The sequence below is a fragment of the Podarcis liolepis genome (assembly GCF_965112155.1).
Source record: "Podarcis liolepis genome assembly, chromosome: 4".
Lineage (NCBI taxonomy): Eukaryota > Metazoa > Chordata > Lepidosauria > Squamata > Lacertidae > Podarcis > Podarcis liolepis.
The window spans coordinates 99,905,520-99,920,237 of record NC_139558.1 but is presented as its reverse complement, the minus strand read 5'-3'; the positions used below and the strand labels follow the sequence as shown (position 1 = coordinate 99,920,237).

The 14,718-nt window shown below is 45.2% G+C and overlaps 1 protein-coding gene across 1 annotated transcript in view; it reads right to left on the bottom strand.

Annotated features, from left to right (window-relative positions):
* CHRDL2 (chordin like 2) overlaps nucleotides 1–14,718 on the bottom strand; it is a 45,518-nt gene that overhangs the window by 12,285 nt on the left and 18,515 nt on the right. Inside the window, exons 4-8 of the mRNA XM_083499809.1 lie at nucleotides 12,425–12,570; nucleotides 11,087–11,180; nucleotides 7,502–7,551; nucleotides 4,606–4,774; nucleotides 3,063–3,257 (exon numbers count right to left, since the gene is read on the bottom strand). Coding sequence (XP_083355935.1) covers nucleotides 3,063–3,257; nucleotides 4,606–4,774; nucleotides 7,502–7,551; nucleotides 11,087–11,180; nucleotides 12,425–12,570 — 654 coding nt within the window. The remainder of the gene's footprint in view (nucleotides 1–3,062; nucleotides 3,258–4,605; nucleotides 4,775–7,501; nucleotides 7,552–11,086; nucleotides 11,181–12,424; nucleotides 12,571–14,718) is intronic.

Sequence of the window (14,718 nt, the reverse complement as noted above, 5' to 3'; positions counted from 1 at the left end):
GTGACTCTACCACCGCCCCCCGTCCACTCTACCTCAAAAGACCCCCGCGCTCGAGGCTACACGCTCCAACTGCTCCCCCCAGCGCCCCTTCCCTCCTTCCCTTGCTTCTCCACTGCCTTGCACGGAGCCTGTTAGAATTCCTGCTCCATGACTGCAGTCATGGGATTGTTGTCTATCACATGACGGTATGCGTTTTGACTCCACAGAGTGGGACATGAAGGAGACAGGATGTTTGTGTTACTGTGTTCTGTGAAGTGGGACTATTGTCCTTTGTTCTTTCTCTCTTTGCTGTCTGATGCTAGAGAGAGAGGGAGCCATGTTGCAGTGCATCGTGTGTGTTTATATGTAAATAAAGGTAGATTAGCCAAAATGCTGAGTTGCTGAGGTCTGTCACACAAGATGCGCAAACTCTGCAGATCCCTAAGTGTGTCGGTTTCTGTTGGCATCGGTCATTGTGATGACTGAAGAAAGCTTATGAAGCTCCCGAACAATCGAGCAGCAGGGAGGGAACATGCCAGTCGGGTATGTGTCTTTGCCAGGGTCCTACTCGAGTGTAGGTTGAACTCCTGACAGCCTGGCTCATCCCGCTGCCCACACCACCTCTGCACTCCTTCATATTGTGATAGAAATTTTGAGGTCTTAGATATATGGTAATCTTCATAAGTGTACCAACCAAGCACAGATCAGCACAGGAAGACCGACCTGGAACCATTTTGATTCCTAAACTGATCAAATGTTTCCTTTGCAAGGTCAAAGTGGGAAACCTCCCCATTGTCTCTTTCCTCACAAATCCTGTCTTAAGGGCACATTTAAGATATGAATAGGGTGTGAGCCTGTGACCTGGTCCAGGAACTAAGTATTTATCATTACAAAAGACTGGCCAGGCTCCCCAGGCAATCCAGTCAAGTAACCCGCCAGACAGGAGATAAACAGCGACAGGAGAAAAACAACATTCAAATTTCTGATTTAGACCGCCTTTTCTGTGATGTAGGTATGATGTATCTGGGGGGTGGTCTTAGGTTACACCCCTTCTGTGATGTATGTATGATGTTTCTGGGGGTGGTCTTGATCTACAGGGTGGCAATTTCAAAAGTCTTCATAAGGCCTTGCGCGCCATTTTTCTGAGTCCTCCTCCTTTCCTGCGGGTGAGGGGAGCACCCTGTTGCAACAGATCAATAAAGATCAAGCTTACTAGCTGCTTTGCTTCTCAATATTCTCTGGTTGGCCTCTGTTATTTTCTCCTACCAATAGGGAACCTATGTAAGGACTCTATACAGGCTCTTGGATATCCCACAAGGGAAAAGGGCAATTTTTGTTTACAACAACATGAACCACGTTTCCTTCCCCTGCCCTGTTTCCCCACATAGAGCACATTGCAGTAGTCCAAGCGAGAGATAACTAGAGCATGCACCACTCTGGCGAGACAGTCCACCAAAGCCTCAGGTCATGGCATGGTCCCAGTTCCAGGACCCAAATGAGTGACACCCGGCTGGCTCCTTCGCACACCCACACCGAGGTGTCATTTACACTCTTCCCGGTTCCCCCTGCATCATTCCTGTTTTCCAACCGCCTGCCGTGTTTATCTTTGGCCTGCCAAGGGGCTCACGGAGACGTAGTCTGGCCCTCGGGGTGTTTCCTTCACCCGCCACTGGTAATGTTCTGTTTTTGCTTGCGGAGTAATTAATAAATTAAGTTTGGGTTTATTGTGTCTAGTCGAGGTTCTTGGACACCCCAGCCGGCTGTGACCTCTTCCTTCAGATTTTCTTCCTGGGGCAGAGCTATAAATAAGTGGCGTTTAATTCAGAGGTGGCAGCTCAGCATACAAGCAACATGTCCCAAAGTTCATCCGTCAGGGAACCCTGTGAAATTTCTTGTGGCAGAGATGTAGGAGCCACATTTGCACCCAGTGATTTGTAGACTTCACATAACCCTGGCATACCCTTGCATTGGGATGGACCAGTCCACCCATTTTGCGAGCTCCCATATTCTAATTTTTCCCACTTTCCCACTCTCCACATTTCCATTTTTTAAAAAATATTTTTTATTAGTTTTCAATTACAATAATCCAATAATAGCCTCATTATAAAAAGGTAAAGGTAAAGGATCCCTGACAGTTAAGTCCAGTCTCGCTTTACTGGCCAAGGGAGCCGGCATTTGTCCGCAGACAGTTTTTCCGGGTCATACGGCCAGCATGACTAAGCCTCTTCTGGCGAACCAGAGCAGCGCACGGAAATGCCATTTACCTTCCCGCTGGAGTGGTACCTATTTATCTACTTGCACTGGTGTGCTTTCAAACTGCTAGGTTGACAGGAGCTAGGACAGAGCAATGGGAGCTTACCCCGTTGCGGGGATTCGAACCACCAACCTTCTGATCGGCAAGCCCTAGGCTCTGTGGTTTAACCCACGGTGCCCCCACGTCCCCTAACCTCATTATAATAATGCCAAATTACAATACAACTAATAATACCAATCACCAAGATGCCAAATTAAACAATTTAGGTGGCAACCTGTGAGCTAGAATTGATGGTTTGATGATTTGCTTTATTTCTGCGTTCCAAGATCTTACAAATTCCAATTAGGCTCCAGTCGAAATAGCAATCCTTTACATTGCAGCTGCAGTTTTAACGGCTTCCATTCGTATCGGCACATGAAATAATTTATACACCCACAGGTGAAGCATTCAAACTCTCTTCTGGTTCTTCCTGTGTGTGGCAATTATTCTGTCTGTAATGTTTCTTCCTGTCCTTGTAATGTATGATGTCTATTCATTCTTTGCATTTCCACACCAGTTTGCGATCTTAGTGCAAATTCCTCCTAACGTACACATTTTCGTATTCAGTGTTGCCTAAAATTCACATTTTGGCATGCATCTTTCCCCTAGTGTTTTGGGAATATATGCATTTCTGTATTCTTCCTTAGTATTCTTCCTAGTCCTAGAATCCTAGAATTGTAGACTTGGAAGGGACCCCTGAGGTTCATCTAGTCAACCCCCCCCCCAGTCCTATACAGGAAAGGGGTAATACACACAAGCATGAAATGCAGTCAGTGTGTCTGTCTATTACCTGGGCAGACTTTACAACATTTCCCTTCCACATTTTCGGGTTCCTCGCAGGGGTATTTCTTGGGGCATGTGATCTTCCGGCAATCCTGGCTCCCATCTTTGCACGTGCACAGGATGCAGGGCAGGAGCACGAAGTGGCGGATCGTGGGGTGCCACACTTCTCCATGCGAGTAGGTCTTCCCGTTGTACACACAAGCTGGAGAGAGAGAGAGAGAGAGAGAGAGAGAGAGAGAGAGAAGACCACAGGTGAAAATACAAAAAAACAAAGAGTGCAGTCCAAGTTCAAGCCATTTGAGATGTGTGGGAAAGTTAATGATAGTAGGAAGGTAAAAGGTAAAGGTGCTGGAGGAGACTCTTGAGAGTCCCAAGAAGATCCAACCTCTCCATTCTGAAGGAAATCAGCCCTGAGTGCTGACTAGAAGGACAGATCCTGAAGCTGAGGCTCCAAGACTTTGGCCACCTCATGAGAAGAGAAGACTCCCTCGAAAAGTACAGTGGTACATCTGGTTGTGAATGGGTTCTGTTCCAGAGGCCTGTTCACAACATGAATAGCCCACAACCTGAAGCACCATATCTGCACAGGTGCGCAGCGCGATTTGGGGCTTGTGCGCATGCGCGAAGCACGATTTAGCGCTTCTGCGCATGCGCGAGCGGCGAAACCCGGAAGTAACCCTTTCCAGTCCTTCGGGTCACCGTGGGATGCAACCTGAAAAAACGTAACATGAAGCAAACGTAACATGAGGTATGACTGTATTTGTCAGGTTCTCTAGCCGCAGTCAGAGGTAACTAGCCTCACTCCAGGCATTTGGCTTGAGATCCTTGTTGACCTCCCCGTCTGCGTCTCCCGGCAGGATACAGGCAAGGTCACCAATCGGCGATCCCACTCAGCGTGAGAGGGACACACCTCTCCCCCTCCTCCCTGCTTCCCTCAGGGAGGGGTAAAGAGACAGACAGAAATCTATTTACATGTCTTTATTCCTGTCATTTCAGCAGTACAGAGAAACGTGTCTGCACTCTCCAGACTCCAACAGTAGTGTATGAAACTCCACCCCTGTACTTCCAGTACAGGTCAGATGACACTCTGAGCTAACATCCGGTGCTCAATACAGTGAATAGACTGCTCCTTTCTTCCAACAGTACAGTCCCACACATCAACATCCTGTTTTGCATTCCAAGCAGCTGCAGCTGGCTTTCGCATTGCTGCTTTTTCCTGACAGTATTATCCTTCCTTCTCTCATGCTAGTAAGTGGTGTAGCAGAGCTGATTCCCCTCAATATAGCTGGAAGCTAGTTTGTAGATTTGTCTGAATCTCTTAGTTATTTCCTGGTGTCCCCTTTAAGCCCTCCTAAAACAATAAAGACACAAGAATCTTTCTGAGTGAAGTAACAAGAAGTTTACTCACATTTCAGTTCACGATTTGATCCCTGAAAGGCAGGCTTTTTACTTGGGTGGTTACATAAAGAAACTGTGAGTTCATCTCATAGGGAGACTGAACTCACGTGCTGCTGGCTGCGCATCGCAGTGTTCACCTGAACTGACAATACCTTTTTTGTTCTGCTCCTTCAGGATGATTCTGACGGTCGTTCCGCCGCTCCCCACTTTCTGCTTGATGCTCTTGGGGATCAGTTCCAGCGAGGCTCCCGTCGGGGGATCAACTGCTCCAGCAGATCCTCTGCTCCCAGCGCCCACCGCGCAGTGGTAACGGGGGTGCCTCTGCAGAGCCAGACAACATGGAAAGATCCCCAGTCAATTCAGCAGGCGATCTCATTCCACGGGGTCAGGCTGGATGACCCTCAGGTGTCTCAGCCAACTCTGATTCTAGTCTCATTCAGTTAAAGGCTCTTTAGAGTTACAGTTCCTGAGATGCGGGGACTAACGGGGGGCAACGAAAGCGGATTCCGAGAGCCCTTACGGAGGCAAAGAGATTTCAAGGCATAGCTGTCAACTTTTCCCTTTTCTTGCGAGGAATCCTATTCGGAATAAGGGAATTTCCCTTAAAAAAAGGGAAACGTTGACAGCTATGTTTCAAGGTTGGGAGGATAAAGATCCACCGTCCGTCACTCGGTGGTCTGAAGATCTCGCTGACCTTTCTACATTCTACATTTGAAAGTACAGTACAGTGGTACCTTAGTTCTCAAACACCTTGGGACTCAAACAACTTGGCAGCCAAACACTGCAAACCCAGAAGTAAGTGTTCCGCTTTGCGAACTTTTTTGGGAAGCCAAACGTGCTCTGATTTGAGTGCCACACTTCTGCTTTGAGTGTTACGCTGAGGTCTGTCTGTTTTTGCTATTTATTTTGCATCTTTGTGGCTCTTTCTCTTTCTTTTTTTGTGACTGTGTGGAACCCAGTTCAGCTACTGATTGATTGATTGATTGATTGATTGTGTGACTGCAGTACATTGTTTATTGCTTTCATTTTATGGATCAATGGTCTTGTTAGATAGTGAAATTCATGCCAAATTGCTGTTTCAGGGGTTGTTTTTAAAAGTCTGGAACGGATCAGTCCATTTTGCATTACTTTCTATGGGAAAGTGCGCCTTGGTTTTGGAACGCTTTGGTTTTGGAACGGACTTCCGGAACAGATCAAGTTTGAGAACCAAGGTACCACTGTATACCTTCTAATCATCAATCTCATTTGGATAGCTATTGTGATATATGGACTACGTATAATGATATATATTTTTAGATTGGGATTAATGGATCGCTGTGGATGTAGGCCAAAATTCTTTCTTTATTTTTGTTTGCTATTAAAAATAAATAAATACAGTGGACGCTCGGGTTGCGAACGTGATCCGTGCAGGATGCACGTTCGCAACCCACAGCGTTCTCAACCTGCAGCACCGCGTCTGAACACTCACGGATTGCGATTTGGCACTTCCGCGCATGTGCAACTACCGAAACCCAGAAGGAACCCGTTCCGGTACTTCCAGGTTTCAGCGGTCCGTAACCCAGAAAAACGCAACCTGAAACGTCTGTAACCCGAGGTATGACAGTAAATGGGATGGTGCTGGAAATCAGTTGAATAAGAACCTAAGCAGAACCTCCTGGATCAGACCAAAAGCCTATCTAGTCCAGCATCCCATTCTCACAGTTGCCAGCCAGATGGCTGCAGGAAACCCGCAAGCGGGATTCGAACACAAGAGCAACTCTCACCTCCTGTGGTTTCCAGCAACTGGGATTCAGAAGCACTGCTGCCTCCAACTGTGGAGACACTCAGAGCCACTGTGATCCACGCGACGGTCACCTCCAGACTGGATTATTGTAACTCGCTCTACGTGGGGCTGCCCTTGAGACTGACCCAGAAACTCCAGTGGGTGCAGAATGCCTCAGTAAGACTCTTACGGGGTTCTCGCTGTGGGATCACATTCACCCGGTGCTATACCAGCTGCACTGGCTCCCGGTGGAGTACAGGATCAGGTTTAAGGTGCTGGTTTTAACCTTTAAAGCCCTATACGGCCTAGGACCCTCGTACCTACGGGACCGCCTCTCCTGGTATGCCCCACAGAGGAACTTACGGTCTTCAAATAAAAACATACTGGAGATCCCGGGCCACAGGGAGGTTAGGCTGGCCTCAACCAGAGCCAGGGCTTTTTCGGCAGTGGCCCCGATCTGGTGGAACGCTCTGTCCCAAGAGACTAGGGCCCTGCGGAACTGGACATCTTTCCGCAGGGCCTGCAAGACAGAGCTGTTCCACCAAGCCTTTGGCCAAGGCACAGCCTGACTCCCTCCTTTGGCAATCCTCACAGAACTCTAGCCCAATGGTTGCCATTAATCTGATTCGAACTGATTTTAGAATGAATTGATTTTAGAATGCTGTATTATTTTACTGTTGTTAGCCGCTGTGAGTCCAGCTTCAGCTGGGGAGGGCGGGATATAAATAAAATATTATTATTTATTTTTGTTGTTGTTGTTGTTGTTGTTGTTGTTGTTGTTGTTGTTGTTGTTGTTGTTGTTGTTGTTGTTATCATCATCATCCTGGCTAGTAGCCTTCGACAGCTCTCTCCTCCTCTGTGAATTAGTCTAATCCTCTCTTAAAGCCATCCAGGTTGGTGACCATTGCTGCCTCATGTGGCAAGGAGTTCCACAGTTCAACTGTGCGCTGTGTGAAGAAGTCCTTTCTTTTATCTGCCCTGAATCTCCCAAAGTGCAGCTTCAATTCCAATATTATGAGAGGGATTCTTCAGCTGGGATTCCTGCTTTGTAGAGACTAGATGGCTCCCTTCCAGCTCTATAATTCTATGAATCTATATAAAAAAACTATAAATCTATTTAAAAAACCCTCCTCTATCCACTCTGTGTCACCTTTTATCACGGCAAATTCTGAGAACCCGTAACGTTCATTGCACGTGAGACGACCTGCTAGTGAGCGATGTTGAAAGAACATGCCTCTTAATGAATTGTGTATTTTAAAGAAATAAAAACTGAAAGCTTTACTTACGACGCCTCTGTTTAATTGGGGCTCTTCTATCAACCTCTCAAAGGAATTATCTGCAAAGAGGAAAGAAAGAGCATAGATCTGGGTGGGAGCTTCACATAGTTAGCATACATCTTGGTCCATCAGTTTAGCCTGTCCTGTTTATTCATTCAGATTCCTAACCTGACCAAAACATTATTTGAGTGGTGGCACCCCTTTGTAACACTCACTATATTTTGTCCAGCTGAACCAATTCCTCTCCAGGATCAAGTAAAGTGAAAAACTGAAAAGCTTCTGGGAGATGATATATAATGAGATGGAAAAAATGTTGAAATATACATTTTAAAGAAACCAGAAGCATTTTAACTGGGCATTGTAGGAAGTGATATAAATAGAAAGGAATGTAAGCTGTTCTTCTACGCAACAACAGCAGCAAGAACGTTATTGGCCCAAAAATGGAAGCAAGAAGAATTACCGACGAAAGAAGAATGGAGGATGAAATTAATGGACTATGCAGAACTGGATAAATTAACAGGAAGGATTCGAAACTGGCGGGACCAGAAATTCACTGAAGACTGGAGTAAATTTACAGACTATTTGAAAAGTATTTGTGATGAACAGACTATGTTTGTAGGTTTGCAAGACGTTTTGTGAGGAGTATTATTAGAATTATTGCAAAAAGGAAGGGGGGGTTGGTTAGTGAAGACAATTAAAGGTAATATAATTTTAAGAATTGCATAAGAAGTGGTTAAAATGGTGGATCATCAGAGGAGTTGATGGAAGTCCAAAAAAGAATGTATAAGAGATGAAGTTTTGTGGTATGTACTATAATTTATATGTTAAAATTTAATAAAAAATATTATTAAAAAAGAAAAAGAAAAAATGGATCTGCAGCTTTAAGAAGATGGCCACTGAGCACAGCATCGAATGGCTGGTGCCTGTAACATCACGCACCCATTTTTCACTTATTGGCCTGAAAGCACTTTTGTGGCCCTTTTTAGATTGATCAAGTTTTCTTTCCTGTTTCTGTTTGAAAAATAACGAATGTTTCCGTCTGAAACGTTTTACGTGTAGTTCTTTAAGAAGCGATTGCTGCCTTTCAAATGTTAACGTTACGCGTGCATTGAGTTAACCTGGTTGAAAGTTAACTTTCAAATTGTGAGGGCAGCAAATATCTGGGATCTCTGGGCTTAACAGGAGCACCCTGAGGTGAAACGCAGTCGACCACACACACCCCTCCGTCATGACACCCTATTGCCCTTCACTCCCAAGGAAGTAACTATTCACTATATCAAACAGAGGGAGAGAGAAACTTCTTAAGGGAGAGAACTTGAAGAAACCACAGAACATGGCTGGCAAACTAAGGCCCGGGGGCTGGATCTGGCCCAATCGCCTTCTAAATCTGGCCTGCGGACGGTCCGGGAATCAACTCTGGCCCTCCTGATGTTTGGGACTACAATTCCCATCATCCCTGACCGCTGCTCCTGTTAGCTAGGGGTGATGGGAATTGTAGTCCCAAACATCAGGAGGGCCGGTGTTTGCCTATGCCCGCTGTAGCCCATGGGTAGGCAAACTAAGGCCCCAGGGGCCGGATCCAGCCCAATCGCCTTCTAAATCCGCCCTGCGGACGGTCCAGGAATCAGCGTGTTTTTACATGAGTATAATGTGTGCTTTTATTTAAAATGCATCTCTGGGTTATTTGTGGGGCATAGGAATTCATTCATATTTTTTTTCTTCAGAATATAGTCCGGCCCCCCACAAGGTCTGAAGGACAGTGGACCGGCCCCCTGCTGAAGAAATTTGCTGACCCCTGCCATCAAATCCCTACCTCCACCGCCCTATATAACCAAATGCAAGGAGTTCAGATGGGATGGGGAGAGGCAGGGCCGGCCCTTCCATGAGGCAGAGTGAGGCAGCTGCCTCGGGCGGTAAATTTGGGTGGTGTTGGAATAGAGCTAGGAATGAGGGCCACGTGGTCTGCCCTGCAGCCCCCAAACTAACCTGCTGCCCTGAAGTTCTGCCTCAGGCAGCAAAACAGTTCCAGTTGATCCTGGGTAAAGGTAAAGGTAAAGGTAAAGGTAAAGGGACCCCTGACCATAAGGTCCAGTCGTGGCCGACTCTGGGGTTGTGGCGCTCATCTTGCTTTACTGGCCGAGGGAGTCGGCGTACAGCTTCTGGGTCATGTGGCCAGCAGGACTAAGCCGCTTCTGGTGAACCAAAGCAGCGCACGTTTACCTTCCTGCCGCAGCGGTACCTATTTATCTACTTGCACTTTGACGTGCTTTCAAACTGCTAGGTTGGCAGGGGCAGGGACCGAGCAACGGGAGCTCACCCCGTCGCGGGGATTCGAACCACCGACCTTCTGATCGGCAAGTCCTCGGCTCAGTGGTTTAACCCACAGCGCCACCCTGAAAAATAATCTCCCTCTAGGAGGGAGAGCAAAGGAGTTTGAGATTGGCGCTAGAAAAACAACCAATTCCTACAAACGTTTTCAAATGTTTACAATTTTCTTTCATATAAAATATAAATTTGCTCCAGTCCTTTTGAAACAGTTCGTCTCGCCGATTCTGGATCTTCCCCAACAGCTTTGCCAACTCTACGTATTCCACCAGCTTTAACTGCCAACGTAGGAAGTTCCTGCTGCTTCCATTTCTGGGCCAGAAGTATCCTTGCAGCCGTTGCGGCATACATAAACAAATTTACATCTTTTTTTCTGAATTTCCTCTCCAATTGAACCTAACAAAAATGCCTCTGGTTTTTTATTGAAATTATATTTAAAAACCTCCTTTAATTCATTACATATTATATTCCAGAAGGCTTTGACCTTAGTACAAACGTTTGTAGGTTTGAGTTGAAATATTTTGTAATGTTAAAATAAGGAGCTGTTTTACATATAACGAGGTGAAATGTTAAAAGAAGACAGAAGGTAAAAAAAGTGGTTATAGAAATGCTAAGAATTTACTAAAAGATTTTTGGAAGTCAGAAAGAGGGAGGGAAGGAAGTCGATGCTCTGTTTGGGCAATGCTTAAGGTTATAGATTTATGTAATAAAATGTGACTAAATATGGAAAACTCAACAAAAATTGTTATAAAAAAGAAGAAAAAAAAAGAACCAATTCCTTCACAGGGCAGCCTAGAAAATGTTAACAAAGGGCAGTGTTTGGCAGCAGACAAGATCTCAGCGTAAATGGTGGAAGTCTTTTTAAAACATTTTAATTAAGGTTGATATCTTGGAAGATGGAAATATATAGTAGTATGCAAGCATAGATCTGGAACTGTTGTTTATAGCAAACACTTTTCTATTTTCTAAATTTCTATTTTAAATCCTTTTTTCTTTTATTCCTTTATTCCTTTTTTCTTTCTTTGTCTAGTCTTTTTCCCTTCTCTTTCTTTCTGAATATTGCTTTATAGGTGTATAAATAATCATGTTTATGTGCATATGTATGAAATTTGTTTTGTATTTCTTTTTTTATTTGATATTCTTTTTTGTATTCAATAAAATTTAATAATAATAATAATAATAAAAGATCTCTGGCTGTTTTTCCCACCCCTCCAAAGGTCCATGGTGCAGGAGCGAGGGATGTGGCGATGATCATGGTTCTTATATTACCTCTGCAGACTTGGCAGCAGGAGCCTGGCATGGTTTCGGGAGAAGCACACAGCACCTCTGGGCAGGTCACCAGGCCGCAGTAAATGTGGCCTTCCTGAGAAAAACACAAGAAATTCAGACACTTCGTCAGAAGCAGCACGTCCCCACCTCATGTGTTTTGAGCTAGCTAGCATTTCCAAACTGTCTTCAAGGGCAGGCCCAGCTACTTCACATTGCAGTAGTCTAACCGTCCGTTTCCCCAGAGCCTGGGTGCCCAGCATATGATTGAAAAGGCTCCTGCCTGTACACTCCTGCCTTTCCAATAATAATAATATCATAATAATTTATTGTTTCTACCCCGCGCATCTAGCTGGGTTTCCAGGTAAGGTGGATCAAATCTATGCTTCCGGGTGCCATAAGAAAGCTGCAGAGATAGCGCAGGATAGTACGCACTTATGATCTCTTTCAGCTTCTGCCTTCTGGAAGAAGGTCCAGGGTTATAAAGACTAGGACTAGCCACCTGAGAAACAGTTCCTATCCAAATGTGAATTTGGTTTTAAACGCAGGGTAAGGTAGTCTCTGGACGCGGGTGGCGCTGTGGGTTAAACCACAGAGCCTGGGACTTGCCGATCAGAAGGTCGGCAGTTCGAATCCCCGCGATGGAGTGAGCTCCTGTTGCTCAGTCCCTGCTCCTGCCAACCTAGCAGTTCGAAAGCACGTCAAAGTGCAAGTAGATAAATAGGTATCGCTCTGGCGGGAAGGTAAACGGCGTTTCTATGCGCTGCTCTGGTTTGCCAGAAGCGGCTTAGTCCTGCTGGCCACATGACCCGGAAGCTGTACGCCAGCTCCCTCAGCCAATAAAGCAAGATGAGCACCGCAACCCCAGAGTCGGTCATGACTGGACCTAATGGTCAGGGGTCCCTTTACCTTTTTAAGGTAGTCTCTATGGGAGTATATCGTATTTAAAAATGGGATATCAGAGTTTTTAGGCGGCTAACCAGGTTGGGATAGCTGGGATAGCAGGCTTGTTGGTTTTGAAGGTCTTATGTAGATTTTTTCAATTTCATTGTTCTGTATGGGACAATGACAATAAAGATTATCGTATTGTATCATATTGTATCCCTACCAGGCCCCTACCCTGATGTTAGTATGTGCTAAGCAAATACTTTCTTTCGTTTTCCCCAGGCCTATTGTCATATATTGCAGCTCCTCAATTTTGATACATGCTCGGGTTGCCCATCGCTTCTGTTCTGTTCCGTGAGATTTGATCACTGGGGTTTCCCTCTTCCGAACCTTTCCCAACTCCTCAACGTCCGTTTTGGGGCAAGGCGACCAGAACGGCCCTCCAAAGCGGCTTACCGAGCAACTGCACTGGGTGCACTGATTTGTCTGCCTGGAAGGGAAGAGCTCGTTGTGGGTGAAGATGTCGCCATGCCGGTAGGCTGTTCCGTTGTAGCGGCAGGAGGAATTGGCTGGCGTCTGGACCCCAGGCGGGGTGAGCAGCTCTGCAGAGGAAGAAGAAGACACGATCGAGAACATTTTCTCTCCCTACATCCCCCTTTGACGATTTTTCCAGGAGTGGCCAGCTATGGCAAACCACATGTAATGATCTCTGGCAGGCAAGCAAGCCCCAATAAGAAGTAATGACCCTCCGGCAATTTTATGTACAATGGTACCTTGGTTCTCAAACTTAATCCTTTCCAGAAGTCTGTTCCAAAACCAAAGCATTCCAAAACTAAGGCACACTTTCCCATAGAAAGTAATGCAAAACGGATTAATCCGTTCCAGACTTTTAAAAACAACCCCTAAAACAGCAATTCAACATGCAGCGAGGTGGAGAGAGGAGTCTTGCTGTCTAGGCAGCCCAAGACCTCCAGGCTTGCTCCCCGGAGAGGACACTTTGGTGCTGCTAACACAAACCAAGATGGCTTTACACACTGAAATATACTCAGAGTTGAGAGTGGATTTCATGCTCTTTATTCAGCTCATAGTGGTGAGGAGAATGGAAGTTCCCCCAGAATGTCTGCTTTATATACATTATTTACACAATGGGCCCCACGTGATTGGCTAATTCCGGGATTCTCCTGTAGGCCAATCAGGTTGCGGATTCCCTTCCACCTGGAGCTGGATTGGGTGGCTCCTGTGGACCAATCAGACTGCTGCATTCTGGATCCTATTGTTTTGGGACCAATCAGACTGCTGCATTCGGAATCCTATTGTTCTAGGACCAATGAGACTGCTGCTTTTGGATCTTATTCAACTCAGTACACACAGAGAGAGAGAGAGAGAGAGAGAGAGAGAGAGAGAGAGAGAGACCTGCTCTCCCTTCTTAGAGTCCTTCATCTTTAAACTGGGCTTGGACCGGACAGGCCCCCCAATAGATCTGTGGTTTCCACAGTGAGTGGTGGTACCACCCACTGTGGGGGAGTCACCTAGCGGGTGCTAAGAGCCAAGGGGAAAACAAGGGAGTGCTGGAGGTGTCAATGATTGTTGGATTTCGAAAAGCTGGCATCGCTGAATCACGTTCTTCCATCTCGTTGAGTTAATTAAACTAAATGGTTTTAATTGGATTTTGAGTAAGTGTGCAATCAATTGCCGCTGCTTTGGATTTTATTGGGTTGTTATCTCCCTTAGTGGGACATGCGAACCGTTGTTCCGAATATTGCTTTTTATAGGATAGGGGGCACTGCAGAGGCGTTTGTGAGACCAAGGGGGCAGCAGCCGAGAAAAGTTTGGGTGCTGCTGCAATAGAGGACTGTCTACTCTAAAGAGGGACACACAGGCACACTACCCACAACACAGAGAAGCCCCTAGGCTGGAAAGGGATTGTAGAAATGTTGGTATGATCAATACATTTTGTAATGGGGATAAGAAACCTAGAATTAACAAAAAGAAGATGGCATAAGCCCCAGAAAACAGGAGCACTCTGTCTCCCCAGCATAAATTTATATTATATAGCAAATCGGTTAAGATATATCATAGATGGGATAACAGAGCAAGGAGAGATAGAATGGTTATAGAGTGGTACAGTGGACCCTCTGATTATGAATTTAATTCATTTCTTTCTCTCTTTTATTTTCTTTTTAAACTTTATTCCAAAACCGAAAAAGAATTACAAACCTCAGATTCAAAATCCATATTCGTTTTGTAACATAAGCCTATTACATACAGTAGTTGACTAAATTAAAATATACCTCATTGCTATAGACTTCCCTTTGCTATATATAAATGCAATGCAATTAGAAATATTATATTAGAAATTTTTATAAATTCCCCTATACCCCCCCACTCCCCTTCACCCATGTGTGATGTGATCTCAATATTTTTTTTAACTTCTTCCATCTTGTTGTGTTGTCATAGTTTAATAATCATTCAGTTGATTCTTTTATTATTTCCTTGCTTACCCCTGCACATTTTACACATTATCTATTAATATTCCAGTTCCGGAACCATATTTTTTCATGTTTTCCTTCACTCCATCCCACTCCTAATTATTCTCTGATTTGAATGGCCTCTAATGATTGCGGTCAATTTTGCCATTTCCACAAACCCACAGAGTTCGCTTTGCCATTCTAATAAAGATGGTATTTTCTCCCCCTTCCAATTCTTTGCGATCAATATTCTGGCCGCTGAATTTAATTCGTTTTGGGGGG